This window comes from Papaver somniferum, chromosome 3 (genome assembly GCF_003573695.1).
Source record: "Papaver somniferum cultivar HN1 chromosome 3, ASM357369v1, whole genome shotgun sequence".
NCBI classification, from domain to species: domain Eukaryota; kingdom Viridiplantae; phylum Streptophyta; class Magnoliopsida; order Ranunculales; family Papaveraceae; genus Papaver; species Papaver somniferum.
The window spans coordinates 65001044-65022438 of NC_039360.1; the positions used below are offsets into that span (position 1 = coordinate 65001044).

Genomic DNA, 21395 nt, shown 5'->3' on the forward strand with positions numbered 1-21395 from the left:
TTTGGAGTGGCTGGAAGGAGGAACATAAGACACGATTTTACGGTAGCCTCCAATTTTTCTGGTGGTGTTGCATTTTGTGGGAGGCTTCCTTCCATGCGTATGATTGTTGGTTGGTTTTCGGATGTCTTGATGGCTGCTGGCTTCCTATGGCGTGGTGGTGTTGCGTGTGCTCTTTGAAAGTGCAATCAGAGCATCATGTGACTTGACAATTAGAATACTAACCACAAAACTTGATTTTCCTATATATCTCCATTCTAAAAGACATAGGTCGAAATTAGCCAGGAGTTTTCGGGTGGTGTTGCATTTTGTGGGAGGCTTCCCTCCATGGGTATCACTGCTGGTTGATTTTCGGATGTCTTGATGGCTGCTGGCTTCATTTTGGCTTGGTGGTGCTGCGTCTGCTCCTTGAAAGTGCAATCAGAGCATCGTGTGACTTGGCATTACTACCACAAAACTTGATTTTCCTATCTCCCCTCTAGCCCCTTATTAATAAACCGGCCAATTTTTTTTAGGTCTTATATAAAGTAGCCAAACTGTTAGTTTTCACGTCTGGGCCCACCAGAATAGTCAGCAAAAGTTGATTTAGTCAATAAATCCCCTAAAATTACCACTATACCCTATGAAAAGAGCATCGTTTAATTAGAACTCCCGTTCTTCATCTCTTCAGCTCCTTTCTGCATCTTTTCTTCTTCAACCATAAAAGAAATAAGAGCAATTCCAAAACTCAATACGAATATGAAGATTAGGTTAGAGTTCGATATAAATTTGGTACGGATTTATCAAGATTTTTGACATATATATCAACCTAAAAATCAGTTCATAGTGGTGATATTGCTGCCGATAATTGAGAAGACTTTTTGAGGAGAATTTAAAGTGATTTTGTGTCATAGTTTGATTAGGAAGAATGGGTCTGCAGCGAATTCGAATTGATATGGAGTATGCATCATTGGGTATGAATCAGTTGACTGATTTAAGTAATAAAAAAATCTAGGATTTGAGCTTTGTTTGGAGTACATTAATGGAGATTTGGTGAAGATTCGGAAGAACATGTTACTGTTTCACAAAGAAGAAGATGAATACGTGATTTCAACTTGGGTTTCCTGTTACATCTTAGGGTTTGTGATTTAGGTTCAATTGAGTTTAGTAGGCGTGGTTTCAAATTGGGGAGAACAAGTTGATTTCAGTTTGGGTCTAATGTTGTGAATTTATGATTTGGGTATTTATTTTTTTTGGTGGTGGATGGAAAATTTTAAAACCCCTATTTTGATTGATGTTAATTTTTCTTGATTGATGTTAGTAAATGAAAGAGTTTCATGAAGAAATGAAGAAGATGAATACTGAGTCAGCGAGTTGACTCAACAACGATTCATAACACTAATCGGACCTAGTGACTCTATGAGGGGTCTAGATGACATTTTCTAACTTAGATAACTGACACGTGATCACTAACCTGCTGTTACCCGTTTTTTAGAAAAAACGGGACGGAAAAAGTCCAACCCGGCCATTTTATATAATGATTCGAGAAAACGGCCACTTTCGAAAATATAATTGAAAATGTTGGTCACTTTAGAAAAAAGCCCAAACTTCTTTTATAGTCCACGATACCAGTGTCCCAAAACAGGCTCTCACCAGGCAAACCTGGAGTTTGAAATTAAAAAAACAAAAACAAATACTGAAACAAGATTCTAGCAATTGAATTCAATCCCTACGCATGCAGTCGGACCTCTAAATTTTGTAACTTTGGTGTGTGACAAGCCAAGTGCTTTCCCTTGAAGAAACTTCGTAATTTTAGCACTGTATACTGAGAAGTGGTATCATCTACGAATATGTATAGTATTTAGACAATGAGACTTTTAAACACCAGCTTTAACTCTAAAATTGTTTGTTCCATTAGTCTTTGCTAAAACCTGTCCACAAACAAAACGAACCCTACAAGATACTTCAATCATGCACTATAAGATGTAAAAACACTAAGCAAGGTAGGCCTTAATATCAACTATAAATGATTAATTTACAACTTCACCATCTAACCATTTAAGATTGGGAAGAACCTTAACCAGTAAGGACCTGAGTTTATCACCGTTAATTGCACACCCAGCAACATCGAGCTGCTTTAGTTGTAAGCCTTTAAAAACCACTTCCGCTTCCCAGCAATCTGACATTCCAATACCCTCGATGTTTGACTTGTGAGATAAAGGTGAAGCACACAGATAACTAGTTGTATCAATCGGGTGTAAACCGATCTCATTGTAGGATATATCCAATACACTTAGTGACTGTAACAATCTCAGGGGTTCCAGTGCAGTGAAACTTCTGAATTTATTGTAACTTAGGTTCAAACAAGAGAGAAGTTGCAGTGCCTCCAAACCTGATACAGAAACACAATTGTAAGTGTCAGAGATGTGCAATCACACAAGAGTATATGCAAAGATAACCAAGAAGTAAGTTATTATCAAGTAAGAGGATGCTAAGTGATGACCTTTAGTTTCACAATATAATGGTACGACGAAATCCTTAAAAATAAAATTCCTGGATACATAAACCAAATTTACAAAAATTCACCTTCAGTCGTTTGAAGTTCATTGTGGCTGAGATCCAGCATTCGAACCCACAGTAGATTTTCGAAGGATCCAATTCGAGATAATGACATGTTGTTGAGACGCAAGCAGACACGGTCATGTGAATATGAAGAAGTTGACTCTCCATAGTAAAGACAGTGCTTCATCAAAGACTTCCTGCTCAGGAACACCTGCAGCAACGCCCAGAAATATCAGTATACGAGCTTCCAAATATGGTTCATTTCCAGTCAAATGGATTATGGAGCCTAACCAACAAAAGCAAGAGCCGTAACAGCATGAATGAATATTGCTTCAGACGACACAATTCAAAAGTAAATTACCTTCTCTAACAACGCTAAGCTGTGTCCGTCCTTGTAATACCTTGAATGTGAAGGATCCAGCTTCATCAAGTCGGATAGCAGTTCGAGAATTTCTTCAGTATTAACCTTCTTGTATGCAAATGAAGCATGGTATGACATCATTGCATCATGAGCCACCAACAGCCGCACTAGTGTGAGCTTTCCAATTTTACTATAAAATTAGAAAAAGCATAAGTACATCGGTTTGACAACAACAAGAGAAAGCTAAATAAACAGTCTCTGTGTGTGAGAGAGGGAAAGAGAGATTCAAGAATACAATAACAGTTCACTTCTAACAACAACTCCCGGAATAGAGCAATTTCTTTGACTATTGTTTCAATCTGCCACGTTGAAGCTGTTGGGTTCTGGTCCGTGATGACCCGAATTCGATTAGAAGACAACATATGACTGAGCTCCTCCAAAAAGGGCAAATCAGTATGAAAGTTATTGTCTGTCCAAACAACTTTCTCAACACCCACTCCTCCTTCACCATCTCTTTTACCAATCCCCAGTCTCGTTGTAAATGAAAATTGTGAGGGAAAGCTATAGTTGGACCCACTGGAAGAAATGATACCCTGAGAATGTCCGACACTCACCTCAACCTGATAAGTATCCGAAGAGCTGTTTTTTTCATCAGGGAACTTCAGGTATGTCACCCAAGCATCAGCATATCCCAAGTTTTTGGTTGAAAGTGGCTTCCAGATAACATCTTCGTTCTTAACGAACGTGAACTTAATATCTACAGTAGATGAGTTCACACCTTTAACACTTTGATTAAAATAAAGAATGAGGGGAAAAGCTCCTTTATCTGAACAAAAATTTGTGCTAGGACTCGACATGCACCCCTCGAAGTTTCTATTAGTGGATAAGATCAGATCTGAACCATGATTTAGCCAAGACGAAAGCAGGAGAGGAGCATCTGGAGTAATTGTTTGATCAAGAAGCCAATAATGATAAAACCAACCACTTTGATCATCTGGATCTGTAAAAATTGCTTGGTGCACAACTTCATACTCTTCGGCCAACGCTTTCTCTTTTGAATCAAACCCATGAACCCCTTGCTTTAGCAAATGAGAAAGAATAGCACTGCAACAAATTTTAAATGTCTATTGAAGTAAATCAATGAGAAAGAATAGCACTGCAACAAATTTTAAATGTCTATTGATGTAAATCAACAAAATTTTATACTTAAGAGTAATGTAAGAAAGTAAAATCAAATTAACAACTATTACTAATCGCCAACTGAATTGAAGTTTATGTCTCCTTTTGATGTGACCAATACTCTGTGCCTTGGTATGACCAAATAAATCAGTACAGCAAATCAAAAACCTAAGTCATTCACCCAAAAGTTAGAATTTTCACTCATCACCCAACACCAATCATACAAAACTACCATACGTTATTCCCCTTTCCAACACTCTATTCCAACTATCAAACAAAAGAATATATATATAAGTTCTACTTCGCTTGACATCGACTTCATCATCATTAAATCCTCCCAAGGAGTACAAGAATGAGATCCAATCAAATAAACCACTGTCAATCTCCAAACACATAGTATCATATTTAAAAATAGAGTAATACCTACGATTGTGCCACGCTGAATAATTACTGAAATTTGTGTCTATCATCTCAGTTGTATGTTTTAACTCGACCTCTTCTGAGACATTCTGCAACGCCGCAACAAACCTGAAGAAAAAAAGCACAAAGATCAGTAGAATTTCAAAAAATGCATCTCACCACTTAGTAACTCAGAATTAAAACTCAAATAAGCACCTCCGATAATTCCAAGCATGGAAATTCCGAGAATCAAGTTTCTGAAACCCATCGAGTAACCGAAATTCATGATAAGTTGACGATAATCCCTTGGCTAAAACCCACTTTCTATGATGCCAAGCTCCATAAGACTTAACATTCCTTCTCAAAGCATTCTCAACCTACATAATCATCCATAGAATTAAAATTGATGACTGAACCAAAACAAACATCATATACAACTCAAATCCTCCGTAAACAATGAAATAGTTCACATACAACTCTTAGTTCTTCATTTAGAATTAATCTAACTGCGTCTTGATCTACTGCTGAGATGATATTATGTTCAAAAGCTAATTTTCTGTAGTTCCAAGCCGTGTAAAATTCGGGATTAGTTTCTACTAACCGTGTGCTCAGATCAACGGCTTCTTCGTTATAGCTGAGAAAGAAATTAGTCACTTAACTGATTAGAGTTATCCATAGATTCAAAAACACTACCAAAAAACAGATTTTAATCGAAACATTGCATAATTAAGAAGTTTACATTTTGTTGTGGTGATTATGCAATAATTGAGTCTGAAGAGCTCTTAGATTAGCAGCTTTCTGTATCGTAGCTGCATCTTCTGGTTCTAGGGGTTTCCGCGGCTGACCGTGCATTTTCCTAGTCTGTGATTCGTAATGTTTAGCACTACATTATTGGTTTAACCCTAACAATCAAATATAATCATAAAACTGAAAAGGGATCGAATAATTTAATAATCTAAAATCTGCATTCTCATGATAAATTCTGGTTCATGACTTTCTACAATTACCTGATTATTGAACTGTAATCATAAAATTTGAAAAGGGATCGAAATCTAAAATTTGCATTCTCATGATAAATTCTGGTTCATGAAAATTACCTGATTAGTTAATTGGAGTTACCTTTGCGACGAAGGAAGTTGGCAGTGGAAATGGACCTTGGTGGTTAAGTAAAGAATCTAGAGAACTGTAGGAGAAGTAGAAGGAGTGATCTTCGATGGAGATAACTTTATGTTTAACTAGGCTCTGGCCTCTGCGAAACGGTTCGACCAAAAATGGAATCGGTTCGGACTATCGGTTCCTGCTCGCAACTGGCAAACTAACCTCTAGCTGAGCATGAGTTCGTAGTAGACTGCGATACTAAACGAAGATGACGCCTTTAAATTCATCCAACAAAACAAAGATGTGCCGGCCAACAACGTTCTACTGAAGGCCGTTTCAATGCAACCTGTTTCAGTTGCCACTGATGCCAGTGGCCAGGACTTTCACTTTCACTCAAGCGAGGATTCACAGGAACTTGTAGGACAGAATTAGACCTCGGTGTTACTGTAGTGGAGTACGGACAGTAGCGGAGCTACCGTGAAGCAAGGGTGTGCAGTTGCGACCCCTACCGTGAGGCAAGGGTTTTTTAGGAACCATGGTTTTTTTTGGGACCATGGTCTTATTACGCCACCTACCCTACAATCTTAAGGGATGTCCTAAGATCATGAGATTACTAATTTGGCCTTTTCCTAATTTAAATTAACCCTAAACTAATAACTACCAAAGTTTAACCTAATCTATTAACAAAAACCAAAAATCAATCCATACCCTAGCCAGCCGCACAAACTGTTTTTGAGAAAAAAAAAAATTCTTTCTCTTCTTCTTCTTCCTTTCAACATCGTCTTCATCGATTAATCGTCGATTCATAAAATTTTCATCGTCGATTAATCAATCGACTATAAGAATGGTTCTTCGAAAGAAAACCAACCGACTTCAAGGAGAAGGTCCTCGATTGGGACATCTAGCAAATCATCCAAGTGATTTTGAGATTCATAAAGAAGTGGAACTGCCAAGTGAAGCCATAATCCAGTATAATAGACGCTTGAAGAAGCCTGATTCTGCCATGAGACCAATTCGCAGGTATTTTCCAACAAACCCATTACTTTTAATTTGATTTTGATTCGTTTAATTGAATAGAAATCATCAAAATAGGGTTCAAATGGAAGTTACAGTGCATTGTTCGGTTAGGACGAATTTCTAAAAAACCCTAGTTTGTTAACCGAACTTCCTGAAAGGAAGAATACGAAGAACAGTTCGGTTCTATAGGATTCAAAAACTAGGTCACCGAACTGCCAGTTCGGTTAGTTCGCAAAGAAGCCTAAAACTTTTTTCTAAACGAACTTAACCTATTTTACAACAAATTTTTTTTCACATGTAACCGAACTGTGCTATTTTGCCCACTATTTTGAGTTTTTATGTAACCGAACTGAGCTATATTGTTCGGTTGGTTCGCATAAAATTCTAAAACTATTTAGTAACCGAAATTTACAAAAAAATTAATAAAAATAAATTCAATGTAACCGAACTATGCTATTTTGCCCAATATGTTGAGTTTCAATTTAACCGAACTTGTCCAACTATGTTGAGTTGCATACATGTGGAGTTCGGTTTATTCGCCAAAAACATTGACAAACCGAACTCTTCACTAATAGTGACCAATGTTGAGTTCGGTTTGTTCGCGAAAAACCTTGACAAACCGAACTCTTCAGTAGTTGCATACATGTGGAGTTCGGTTTGTTCACAAAAAATCTTGACAAACCGAACTCTTCATTAATATTGACCAATGTTGAGTTCGGTTTGTTCGTAAAAAAAACTTTGGTAACCGAACTATACTCTGGAACACAAAATTAAAGTTGACCTATTTTTCGTGAACTTTTGCTACTAACCAAACCTTACGCTGAGAACCCTTATGTTGCATCTGATTTAGTGAATCATTTATCGGTTAAGCTAATATCTTTTATTTTCTTGATTAGTGGCAGAGGCAAAAAATCCAACCAACCTTTACTGGAAGATCTGATAACTCCCACGCCTTGAGGAAAAGTACATTGTGGTGCCGGTAAGCGTGGAACCAAAAATGCTAAGTATGGAGGTGGGTCATTACCGGGTGTTGTCATCCAAGATGGTGTTAATAGAGATAATGTTGACAACGTAATCCAACAAGTTAATGAAGAGATCGTGGAAGAGATGGGCAGTCAAGAACATCATCAAGGTGGAGAAGGTGAACCAGATGAAGGAGGAGGAAATGAGGGTGACAATGATGACGGTGAAAAAGATGAGGAAGATGGAGATAAGGATGATGATGAATCAGAGGACTTGAAGAGGAAGACGTAGAGTGAAAAAGCGGGGGCTAACAACACCACCCAATATTTCACTTAGCAATCTGTATGGAAAAACTCCAATATAATTTTTATGGGAATCAATTAGACAGTTAGACTCAATCAATAAAAATATATATCAAAGAGTTTATATCTCAATCTCTCGATTTGATCTTTACTCAAGCAAATGAAAATTTGTGAGTCTTTATCAAAGAGAGATAACTTGGACGATACCAAAGACCAATGTCCAAGGATCAATCAATATCAATCAACAACCAAAGGTTGGACTTCCAATTGATGATCTTTAACGCACAACCTGTATTATTTCAATTATATAAAAAATATAATGCGGAAAAGAAATAACACAGACACCAGAAGTTTTGTTAACGAGGAAACCCAAAATACAGAAAAACCCCGGGACCTAGTCCATATTGAATACACATTGTATTAAGCCGCCACAGACACTAGCCTACTCCAAGCTAACTTCGGACTGGACTATAGTTGAACCCCAATCAGTCTCCCACCGATCCAAGGTACAGTTGTACTCCTACGCCTCTGATCCTAGCAGGACACTGCACACTTGATTCCCTTAGCTGATCTCACCCACAACTAAGAGTTGCTGCAACCCAAAATCGCAGACTTGATAATAATCAAATCGGTCTCACACATAAAAGTCTATCAAAGGATAAATTTGTCTCCCACAGAAAAACCCTAGGTTTTGTTCTGTCTTAAGATATAAAATCAAGGTGAACATGAACCAATTGATAATCCGGTCTTATATTCCCGAAGAACAACCTAGATTAATCAATCACCTATCAACAATCCTTCTTGACTACACAAATGGTTTGTCGAGGAATCACAAACAGTGAGACGAAGATGTTTGTGACTTCTTTATCTTGCCTATCGGAGAACTCTCACGATCTCAAGCCAATCAAAGATTGTACTCGTACGATAGAAGATGCAAGATCAGATCACACAACTAAGATAAAAGTAGTATCGGTCTGGCTTCACAATCCCAATGAAGTCTTTAAGTCGTTAACCTGGTTTTAGAGAAGAAAACCAAAGGTTAAAGGAGAATCGACTCTAGCGAGCGCATACACAGACGCGTGGGGATTAGTTTTGCACAATGCTAGATGTCTCCTTTATATAGCCTTCAAATCAGGGTTTTACCTTAGTTACAAAGCAATCCATATTCACCGTTAGATGAAAACCTGATTTATATTCAAGCTAATAATTCTCAACCGTTAGATCGAAAACTTAGCTTGTCACACACACTTGGGTAGACGTTTACTGGGTTTGTGAAAACCATGCCCAAACGTATACGTGTATGTTGGTTCAACATAGTAACCCAAAAGGTTAACCATATGAGCATTTCATATTAACCTAGTTCTTCTTCACCATAACTAGTTCAATTGACTCAAATGAACTAGTTAGAGAGTTGTTCAATTGCTATGAGATCTTATGTAACTACACAAGACACAATTGAAACAAAGATGATTCGATGAATCGACTCATGAACTTTATAGCCACGGTTTGCATATAGCATTCCTTAGTAATTTAAGTTTCATGAGCACATCTTTAGATCATAACCACTTAAGCTCACAAACAGGTTCGCGGACTTAAAGAAACCGGCAGAGTTTTCCAAACTCAGCAGAAAATATCGGCAAAGAGACTTCCTCCAGTTTGTGGACTAGGTTCGCGTACTAAACACGCAAATGAGTTTTTGGAAAATCCCAGCAGAAATTCTCAGTAAGAGAACTTCCGTGGGTTCGCGGACTGGGTTCCCGGACTTGGCAAAGCCAATTCCTCCGGTTTCTCTCAATCAACAAAGTTCGAAAACTTCGGATTAAGGAATACATGGTTATGTAATCTAAACTCTCATTCCAATCATTGAGACATTCTCAGAGGACGTTATATAGCCGTTATTCACAGAGTGTTTCACCTCAGAGCAATTCTCAAAGTAATTGAAACTTTTCATGACTTTCGTCACTAGGCGAAGATAAACTTGATCAAAGCGAAACGCTTTACCAACACACGATTTCGAGAAAAAAATAAGTAGTGAATACTCAGCTCGAAATGTCATATGTGTATGATCCAGTCTATATAGCATACGACTTTTTGTCTCATAAGAAGTAAGAGATAGAATAGATATACTTTTGAGTGATAGATAAGTTCAAGTCTCCGCATACATTTTTGTTTATGAAGTTCCACGGTTCCTTGAGTAGATCTTCGTCGTTGTATGATGAATCGTCATGAAGTCCTTGAGCTCAACTACACTTTTCTATCCTAGTCCGAGACTTAGCTATGTAGACTAGAAATCAAGACTCATAGTTTTGATCACTAACATTGACAAACATGCTTGATATAGCAACGCATGCGAGGTCGACCGAGCTATGCTCTAACAATCTCCCTCTTTGTCAATTTTAGTGACAAAACTATTAATACATATGGAATACAAAAAGATAAACTTTAGTGTCTCCTATTCCATAGTCTAATCTTCAACGTTCCTTGAAATCTTCGTCCTTCCAAGTACTTCAATGATCCCAAAGGTTGTGAGTTTAGCACCACCATTGTTGAAGATCCGTAGCTATAACAATGAGAGAAATCGAGATTCTCGATCATTATTATACAATGTCATAGTATCATTATGTAACATCAAAGTCCAATTGAATCATGACTTTAACAACAATACTATGGTGATATGTATCACTCCCCCTTAGTCAATACTCCATCTCGATCATGGAAACCACTCCCTCTTACACAATGATCCGAAAACCATATATATTTGTAGTGTGAACTACATTATTTGTCCCCCTTTTTGTCAATAAAATTGGCAAAGGTAAAGAACGGGATCATTATGAAAATTTCCACAAGAGACATTTCATAGACTAAAAGAAAAATACATACCAACTTAATTTAGATGCAATCATAAAGCCGAAGCTAAATGCATTCATCAAGGAGTTTTAAGATACAAGATAACCCCTATAAAATTCCACAACCGCACACCCCGCAAGATATTACCATTAAGCACAAGTTCAAAAGAACTCTCCCCCATTTGATGTCATTCCCGAAAGAACAACAAGAGCGACCTTAATTTCGAAAGAAAAGAAGGATTTTTTAATTGGACACCAAAAACCATGGAAATGATTTTCTATATCCAAAACTCAATCAAATTAATCACAAGTAAACCCATGATTAATTTAATTGGAATATGCAACTAAATCAAACCACAAAAGTGATCAATTTAATTGATTGTGCTCAACATAAGAAAACTCACGGAGCTACGACTAAGATAACCACACGGAGATGACTACCTTAATCGTTCAAATACTCAACATAAGGAAAACCTTACGGAATATACGACTACATCAACCAATAGAACATGATTAGTATAGTCGTTCATATACTCAACACAAGAACCTGTGGAATATATGACAAACTCAACTAGATTAATTACAAGAGAACCTATAATTAATCTAATTGGAATACACAACCAAACTAATCACCGAAGCAATCAATTTAGTTGTCAAAAGATTTTTCTCGACAAAAGAAGACTTTCGGAGCAAATAACTAAATAACCAATCAATATGATTAATTTAGTTCAAGAATGCTCAACATATAGCATCTCATGGAACAACCAACAAGGCCAATATTAATTGACATAGTTGTAAGGTGCTCAACATAAGATACACAATGGATCCTTCACAGTAAAACATAACAAAATCGATCAATGAAGATCAATACCGTGGATAACATACAAGGATCTATTCTATTTTCCATCACTATTTGCATAATGACATAATAGACTTTATCCTTGTCAACAAAAGATTTCATCCTATTTTCCATCAAATAAATGACTGCATAGGCATAACTTTTGTAATTGTCAAAAGTCCATTCGTCCTTTCATCAATACGGATATCAATTTATGAAATATGGGACCTTCAAGTTCGCGGACGCAAACAATACATATCCCATAAAATATTGCAATACTTCAAAACAGATTAATACTGTAATAATATCATCCTCCAAATATTTTTAGAATTTAAAAACCAGTAAACCTAAAAAATAACATAAGAAGATGAAAACAAAAATAGCTATGTGTAGTCACAATTTTCGCTATTCAAAACGCTAGTTATTCTTCCAACTAATCCAAAAGAAGACATACTAGGTATCTGAAAATATCCTCAGTTTTCCTTGATAATTTCATACCTCTGAAATGGTCCATCAAAGTATGAGTCACTGATATCCTTGATCCTGTTGACTATAGGCACACCATGTTCATAAGTTAGAACATTAACTTTCCGATCAACAGTGCGAGCATAATGACGAGCCTTTGCACAATCAAGAATAACTTTCTTTTTATTTCTGATCAAGATATTCAGAGTACCAAGGATTTTCGCCTGTCCATCGATAAGCTGGTTTATCTGCAATTGAAGGTTAGCCAGTTCGTTCTTAATTTCATTTTTAACACGAAACAGATCATTGACAGATTCTCCAATCCAAGAGTTATACTCTTTTCTTTCAAGCATCTTCTTCAGTATAAACTCTTGACCAGAATCACATCCTTTGAGATCATGCTCAACCATAGGGTTAACTTCTTCTTTGGGAAAAATTTCCATAGAGCTCCTTTCTGAAGAAAAATGAAACAAGTATAAGAGTTATATATGTTTGTGAATGTCCTGTCTAGAAACCCTAGAGTTCCTTGAGGAGATGTGGGCGTTCGTGGGCCGACCAAAAGACAAATGGTCCTAAGAGGAAATATTGCACACGGTGCAGCTTTCAAAGATTCTCCATCCCAAAAGGTCATAGTGACAAAAGAAAAGAAAACTAGAGAAGAGCATTACATCAAAAGATATACAAGCTAGAGAAAAATAGCACAATACCTGATCATCTCTCAAATCCTTATCCTTGTATCTCTCAAGTTAGACACAAGAATAGAACATTCTGTTGTTAGGCAGCAGAGGGAGACATAGTCTCACCATAGGTTCTGAGAGAGTAGCTGTAATTTCCTCAAAGATATCTTATCTCAGCATTTCTTGTCCTCTCACTGCAGCTTCCAGGAAAAAGGGTGCGTCTCGCAGTCCTTTTGGGAATCACTGGTGAGAAACCTTTCTGATAACAAAGTCTAGGACCTCTAGAAATAGGTTCTAGGGGATTTTCTGAAATTGGTCTCCACACACTAGACTTAGATTTACCAGATTTGTTCTTATAAACACAGGACATGCTTTCATTGGTAGCCCGAGAGTTTACAAATGTCATGTAATGATTTCTAGGAGAGAGATCATTTTTATAAGATGTCTGGTTTCCTGTGAAAGGGACCTTCACTGTAGCAGTCGTCCGACTATTTACTCCATTGACAGTAGAAAGATGCAATTTGTGAAGTTCAAAAACACGTTTCTTTCTGGTAAAACAATGGATAACATAGTGATTTCCTTTTCCACAGAAGGTACAGATTCGTGGAGGAGAAGCAACAACTGGTACTTGTTTACACTTCATAGCCATCGGAGAAGATTGTAAGTTATGAAAACTTTTCTTGACACAATCTTCATCTGGAGAAAATTTCATTCTTGTAGATGGGGAAAAACGATTTGCTGGTTTTTACGGAATTGAAGAGTCGACCATGTGGAGACTCCTTGAACCGAGCGAAATGTTGAACCTCACACAGATGCACTTCAAGAAGGGAGTGCTTTAAGTCCGAGAGATCAATATGTAAGATCCCGACCTAAATCAAGAACAATGGTCGTTCCAGAGTCAATTCGGTCACAAGAGAGGATGGGTTGATCTGTAGGAGGGAAGCTGAGAAATGTGTGAGATCAAAGGTAATCTGAGATTGTAGGTGTGTTGTGAATTCAGCGTAAGAACGCTCTGAATGATTGAATTTTACTCAATTGAGAGTGATTACTCAGATAATGAGTTCGTGTAGACGAAGATTGTCTGTATGAACTTGCCGAGAAATTTCTTGTTTAGACGAATGTTCGAGTATTCGAATCTTGTCCTTTCAATCAGGATTCAGAGACATTTTATAATGCCGGAGTTGTAAACACCATGATCCCATGAAGTGTGACAGTTACTGGAATTAGAGAGTGGGGAAGTGGGAAATCGTGTTAAAAACAGTTGCTCATCGTGCGGAGACTTGGTTAATTTTCCACCCACTACTTTGCTGACTCCTCCAACTGATTGCACGACTTGCTCACATTCTCACCGTGGGTGAACACACGTGTCGTAGAACGCCAAACCAAAACCCTAGTTAATATCCCCCCATGTGACACGATTGATATCTCGTGATTGTAGAGTCAATTGCTAACTTTATGGGACGATGAGTCCATGTATTGCTGAGTTGAACATGATTTGCAAATGTTCTGAAACTCATGAATTAAATATGTCTGTTGAGACGAGGTATTATTATGTTGATTACCTAAGACGAGCAAACTGTGTTGCTGAATTGTTGAATATTGATAATTGAACCAATATTCTTTAATCTGAACAAATATTGCTAGTATGAGAAAATATTGTTGATTTGAGTGAATATTGCCAGTTCGAGCAAATATTGTCGGTTTGAGCAAATATTGCTCGTTTGATGAATTGTTGGTAGCAGGACCAAATAAAATATTAATTTAAGATATTGACTGCTGGGTCAAGTATAATAAATAAAAATGTTGATCATGGAATTAACATAAAATTATCAGAGTATTTGAATCTGCTCAGAATCATGTTTCTGCGGAGCTCTGAATTCAAAACCCTAATTTTACTGAAATGATGATTTATTGCAAATCAACCGCAGAGTGACGCAGGGACCGGATACATGGGATGATGAGTTCACCATGTAACGCCCAGATGCTCAGATGAGCAAAATACCAAAGTCTCTTGAGGACCAGTTGGTGAAAGAATGATTAAATGCTGGTTTAATCATTTATTAAAATAATGCTCGTGTGAGCGACAAATAATAATAAAACCTAGCCGTGAAAAGATGAGGGACCGGCCAAGAGGTCATGGGACCAGCTCTTGGTGTCCGTGGGACCAATAGATGGATGTTTTAGCAAACTCTCGATTGTTCGGAAAGAGTTTGAACCTAATATGAGCAGTTGAGAAAATTAGGTTAAAAATAGTTAAAACATGTGGGACCGACCACTTGCAAGCCTCAGGGCCACCCTTGGTCGGTCAAGGGGATGTGCCCGTGTCACCATGTTGTTTGTGTCTCAGTCCTGAGAGTTTTGATATTTTCCGGTGCGCGTTTGAGCAACATTTTGGGAAAAATATGCAGAATCCAGGATTTTGCTGAAACTAGGAAAAATACATGAGATGATGAAAAATAATAAATAAAACATGGAATTGCAGGATGTGGGACCATCCAGGGCTAGGACACGGCCGTCCGGCTAGCAAGCGATCCCACAATATTTTCCCAGTTTTATGTAATTTTATGTATTTTCTCTGAATTGAGGGAAATCCCATGAAACTGGAGAGTTTTATGAAATTAGGGAACTTCCATGAGATGAGGGAAATAAAATAATAATAAAACAGGGAATGATGGAGTGTGGGACCGGAAATGGCCAAGGCATGGCCGGCCGGCCAAGGGGCACGGTCCCAACACTCTTACCAATTTTATGTAATTTTTTCATGATTTTAGGGAGTCTTCATAAAATCAAAGAGATTTGTTGAAACCAAGGTATTTTGTTGAAATCAAGGAGTTTTCATGGAATGAGGAAAACAAAAAAAATAATAATAAAATAATAGGCATGTGGGACCGGCTAGGGCATGACCGGCCGGCTAGGGCCCGGTCCCACAAGTTTTTCTTAATTTTATAATATTTTTCATGGTTTTAGAGAAAATTCATGAAATCAGGGAATTTTCATGGTTTTAGGGAAAATTCATGAAATCAGGGAATTTTCATGGTTTGAGAGAAATAACGGGGACGTGAGGTGCGGGACACCTTTCGCTAATTTTATTATTTTCTTGACATAAAGAAATATCATGAGATTAGAGAATTTCCTTGAATCGAAGGAGATTTGCTCGAACGAGAGGATTTTCATGAGATCAGGAAAAATAATAAAATATGATAAAAATATGAAATTGGGCGTGGGACTGGTCACGACATGACCGGCCGGCTGGTGAGCCCAGTCCCTGCCGCCTTTGCTAATATTTTTATCATTATTATTTTTGCTTCCTATTTTGCATAGTTTCATCGTTCATTCATATTTTTGAAATGCTCGTTTGCGCATTCAAATACTGGTCTGTGCAGTATTGCTAAGTACACTTGCACCATTTTAATCAGGGCTTATTCGATGCTCAGATACCTGTTTCATTGAATATTTATCACTAACCCGTGGAATTCTGCTGGGATGAACCACGAATTTAAATGACGAAATATAACGAAGAATCGTAGAATATTGTTGGATATTCAGAAGATTAGAGATAATTAACCGATGGCTTTAGTCAGGGAAAACTTGGTTGCATCCTGAAGACGTTGTCGCTCTATACTAGCAGGCATGCTGTCTAGGAGCCGTCCAATCTTTCGATTCTATATAGAAATTATTACTGAAATTGCTCAGTATTCATGAGATGTTTCGTGGCCTCAGCTGGGAGACTACACATCTACATATACTCTGAGAGACAGCTTTCTCAGTCAGAGGTTTTATGGCATGAGCTTTCATGCAAGACATGAGTCTCAGTATTCATCCGATTGCCGGATCCGGAGTATAAATAATTACTGAAATTTCTCAGTATTCATGAGATGTGTCGTGGCCTCAGATGGGAGACTACACATCTACATATACTCTGAGAGACATCCTTCTCAGTCAGAGGTTTTATGGCATGAGATTTCATGCTTTATTGAGAGACATGAGTCTCAATACTCATCCGATTGCTGGATCCGGAATATGCATAGTTAGGGTTTTACAATTTTACCCTTGTAGAAAATTCACCATCTACAATTCTGTACAGTAACTCATGAGAATTAGTTTGTGCAGAAGAATTTTTCTTTAAAACAGAGTTCTCCTTTTCCAAGAAATTGCACTGTCCATGGGCTATGACAAGTGATGCTTCAAGTTTCTTTTTCTCAACACGAAGTCTGTCAAGATCAAATGAATGTGTCTTGATCAAACATTTTTCTCTAATTGAGCCTTCTTTAACCAGCTTTTCAATATCACAAATCTTTTCACGCTGTATATTGTTTTCTTGAAGAAGTTTCTCAATTTCCTTAGAGAATGACCCTATAATGTTATAAAGTACCTGTTCACGATCAATAGACTTTTCAAATTCATAAATGAGTTGTACATGATCCTTGAGATCAACAAACTCTGTAGAATTTTTTGAAATTCTGGTGAGCTCATTTTCAACTTTTGTCATTATGTCCAATGTCTCATTGGAGGAAGAATGGCCAACACAGGATGGGACAATCTTCTTACCTCGGGATTCGGAAGAATCATCTAAGGAGTGACCCTTTGAGGTATTTCCGAGACACTTGACAAAGTTGACAGCTTTAGGAGGCATTTTTGGTATGCGTATGAGATTCTATCCACAAACTCAGATTGCCACAAACACAAACTTATAAGGTATTTAACGTGTTTGCCTGCTCTGATACCAATTGAAAAAGCGGGGGCCTAACAACACCACCCAATATTTCGCTTAGCAATCTGTATCGACAAACTCCAATATAGTTTTTATGAGAATCAACTAGACAGTTAGACTCAATCAATAAAAAGATATATCGAAGAGTTTATATCTCAATCTCTCGATTTGATCTTTACTCAAGCAAATGAAAATTTGCGAGTCTTTATCGAAGAGAGATAACTTGGACGGTACCAAAGCACAATGTCCAAGGATCAATCAATATCAATCAACAACTAAAGGTTGGATTTCCAATTGATGATCTTTAATGCGCAACCTGTATTATTTCAATTATATAAAAAATATAATGCGGAAAAGAAATAACACAGACACCAGAAGTTTTGTTAACGAGGAAACCGCAAATGCAGAAAAACCCCGGGACCTAGTCCAGATTGAATACACACTGTATTAAGCCGCTACAGACATTATCCTACTCCAAGCTAACTTCGGAATGGACTATAGTTGAACCCCAATCAGTCTCCCACCGATCCAAGGTACAGTTATACTCCTACGCCTCTGATCCCAGCAGGACACTGCGCACTTGATTCCCTTAGCTGATCCTACCCACAACTAAGAGTTGCTGCAACCCAAAATCGCAGACTTGATAACAAACAAATCTGTCTCACACAGAAAAGTCTATCAAAGGATAAATCTGTCTCACAGAAAAAAACGCTAGGTTTTTGTTCCGTCTTAAGATATAAAATCAAGGTGAACAGGAACCAATTGATAATCCAGTCTTATATTCCCGAAGAACATCCTAGATCAATCAATCATCTCTCAAAAATCCTTCCTGACTACACAAGCGGTTTGTCGAGGAATCACAAACAGTGAGACGAAGATGTTTATGACTTCTTTATCTTGCCTATCAGAGAATTCTCACGATGTCAAGCCAATCAAAGATTGTACTCGTACGATAGAAGATGCAAGATCAGATCACACAACTACGATAAAAGTAGTATCGGTCTGGCTTCATAATCCCAATGAAGTCTTTAAGTCGTTAACCTGGTTTTAGAGAAGAAAACCAAAGGTTAAAGGAGAATCGACTTTAGCGAGCGCACTAACATCACACAGACGTGTGGGGATTAGTTTTGCACAATGCTAGATGTCTCCTTTATAAAACCAGGTTAAAGACTGGTCGCTTTAGAGATAATCGTGGAATTCTTGGCCTACCTTTGCCCTTGACTTTATTCGGTTCTTGCACGTTATCCAAAGTGTGCGGATAAACGATTGGCCGCATGTCATCCCAAAAGATTTGCCTTTCGAGTTTGTTCATGTTCCAGTACATCTCGATCACGATTATTCCCGTTTCGTTGTCACCAAACTCTTCTCTGACATCGCCCTTTGGAGGAGGGACAAAACTTAATTGTTGCCAATGTGGATCTATATCGCTTAAAGGGATTATTCCATGTTCATACTTAGCTATCATATGGCGACAAGGGAGTCCCATAGACTTTATCATGTTGCAAACACACACCTCGTCCGGCTTGGTTCCCCATATGTCGATCAAATTCACCTCAACCATTAACCTCTTAATGCAAGCATGTGAAACATTATAGTGGAGTCCCTTGAAAAACCAAAGGTCCGCCATTTTCTTGATGTTACCACCTTTTTCTACAATCTTTTTGTACTTCATGATGCGGCTTTTTTGGAACTTCTCTTTAATTCTCTCAATATCGCGGTTGAAGTAACTCTCCATTGTGTTAAACACAACCACAAAATTATCGACACATCCAAAGAGTTTTTTTCTTCAACCGGCGGTGAGCCGATTCTACCAAACTTGTCGCTTGATTCTCAAAGTGTTTATGGTTGTTGGTAAAAGCATAAACGAAGCGCTCTTTGTGCGGTTCCAACCATTGCTCCACCACATACGTTATTATATCCTCCGGATATTCGGGGCTAGACCAATGTTCTCTAAATTCGGCAAGATTTAGATAATACTCTTCTTCGGTGAGAGACCAAGTCAATGCCTCCCATTCCCTGTAGAAGGCAACCCATTTAGCGTGATTTATGGTGTATTTTTTATCGAATGCCTCTTTTGCATCCGCTTGTTCATCTTCCGTTAGCTTACTAATCTCTTCCAATCCTTTCCTCTTAGGTGGACAAAGTTGAGGCTTGCACCTATTCATCACATTGCACCATATATGAAATGTACAAAGCATATTATGTGCCAATGGGAAGACTTTCTCTATTGCGTTCATCAATGCTACTTCATTGTCCGTCACGATAACCCCTGGGATATCATCTCGGTAGATCGCCTTCACTTGTTGTAGCGCCCAAGTGTAACTTGGTTCTTGCTCGTCCTTTAGAAAACAAAAAGCAACGGTAAACGGTGACTTCGTTGACGTGCGGCCAACAATGTTCAACAATGGCATCTCGTATTTGTTTGTCTTGTAAGTGCAATCCATTATAAGAACTTTATGAAAGGATTGAGCCAATTGAACACTCTTCGGATGAGCAATGAAGAGATAAGTTATTTCTTCTTCCGAACCTACCTTCTTTTGAACCGCGTAGCCTTTCTCTTGAGCCAAAAAAAAAAACAATTGTTGCATTACTTGTCTATCCTTCCATTCATTCCTTTTAATTGTCTCAATTGCATTGTAAACGGTGGACAAAGATGATACGTTATCCGGGTTATCTTCCTTTAATAAGCGAAGCATAACGGTAGGTGGAATACTCATTTTCCTATACTTAGAAATTTTTTCCATTTCTTGAGGAGTGAGCCTTGCGGCCATTGCATGTCATTCAAGATCTTCAGGACGAGGGTGGTTATGACGACCTACCACCTTATCCATAGCTAGAAACCATTTCTTCGTTAATTTTCTCTTGCTAAATACTAGCTTGAACGGGCATTTAATTTTCTTTGAGCATGTTGTGTTCTTCCTCGTCGTCTTTCCCTTATACTCATAACCCTTCCTCTTGTGACTAACATCGGGATCTCCACTTCTCTCACAAACCATTTCAAAACGAGTTTGGCTATCTTTTCCATTCAAAACTAAGACGCACTTGACTCTCTTAGCATGTTCTCTAGTCCAATTCTTCGCATCAATAGGTAAGTCAAATACCAACTCATTAGCATAGTGATGAGATGTATCTTCGAACAACATATCAACCGGAGAAGGTTGATCATCCATTGGTATAGGTTGGCATTCCATCTACAAGAAATGTAACAGCATCAATTGGAATTACATTTGAGTTCGGTTACTTGTAAATTTTATCGCAATAACCGAACTCAAGGTTCGGTTCATAAAGCAAAGTTGACATGTAACTGAACAAATAACAAATACAAAGTTCGGTTACTTCCTATTTTATCTAGGTAACCGAATAGAACCCTGGAACTTCAAAAAAAAAAATTGTTTGTTAAGTTCGGTTGTTTATGCTGTTGTTTCGAGTTTGCGAAACAACTGAACTTAATACACTTAGTATACTCTTATATTATGTAAAGTTCGATTATCTAGTTCGTAAACATGCAGTTTGCGAAACAACCGAACTTAATTTGTACACTAATTTAACTCTTATTTGTACGTAAGTTCGGTTAGTTATTGGTTAATTGGTTGCGAACCAACCAAACTTTGTACACTAAGTTAGATCTAATTTTTACGTAAAGTTCGGTTTGTTAATTTGTTACAAACCAACCGAACATAACGCTGGTAATCTTAGAAACTTCCATTAATAGAGAGTTCGGTAACCTGCGTGTTTGTACCAAGTAACTGAACTGCACTTTCAGATGAGTTCGGTTACCTGTTCTTCACACGATGGAACCGAACTACACCTTCAGAGGAGTTCAGTTACATGTTCTTCACAGAAGGTAACCGAACCGTCCCAAATCCACTTGAAAGATTTACATTTTTAGGAAAGTTTTGACCAATTCAACATACATTATCTAAGTTTGGAGTATACCTGGACACCCAAATACTCTTCCTACGGTTGTGGTTGATAAAATCCATCATATTCATCTTGAGATT

The 21395-nt window shown here is 37.8% G+C and overlaps 1 protein-coding gene across 3 annotated transcripts; it reads right to left on the reverse strand.

The window, feature by feature from the left end:
* Nucleotides 1-1870: 1870 nt before the first annotated feature.
* LOC113356348 (geranylgeranyl transferase type-2 subunit alpha 1-like) lies at nucleotides 1871-5781 on the reverse strand. Of its 3 annotated transcripts, XM_026599459.1 has the most exons (10): nucleotides 5575-5781; nucleotides 5217-5338; nucleotides 4952-5111; nucleotides 4694-4854; nucleotides 4502-4606; nucleotides 3882-4003; nucleotides 3200-3656; nucleotides 2900-3089; nucleotides 2563-2749; nucleotides 1871-2368 (listed from the first exon to the last, which is right to left on the reverse strand). In XM_026599459.1, the coding sequence occupies exons 2-10, from the start codon at nucleotides 5327-5329 to the stop codon at nucleotides 2007-2009; spliced, it is 1857 nt and encodes a 618-aa protein (XP_026455244.1). In that variant the 5' UTR covers nucleotides 5330-5338; nucleotides 5575-5781; the 3' UTR covers nucleotides 1871-2006. The 3 variants fall into 3 exon arrangements, with proteins under 3 accessions (XP_026455244.1, XP_026455243.1, XP_026455242.1); XM_026599458.1 differs by having other exon boundaries at nucleotides 3200-4003; nucleotides 5597-5781; XM_026599457.1 differs by having other exon boundaries at nucleotides 3200-4003.
* Nucleotides 5782-21395: the final 15614 nt, after the last annotated feature.

Excerpts from the sequence above, each read along its gene's own strand:
- LOC113356348 (XM_026599458.1), bottom strand. The coding sequence starts at position 5,329 with ATGCACGGTCAGCCGCGGAAACCCCTAGAACCAGAAGATGCAGCTACG. Across the intron at positions 4,607-4,693 it reads CATGCTTGGAATTATCGGAG|GTTTGTTGCGGCGTTGCAGA; the intron begins GTGCTTATTTGA and ends TTTTTTCTTCAG. Across the intron at positions 4,004-4,501 it reads TCAGCGTGGCACAATCGTAG|TGCTATTCTTTCTCATTTGC; the intron begins GTATTACTCTAT and ends AATTTGTTGCAG.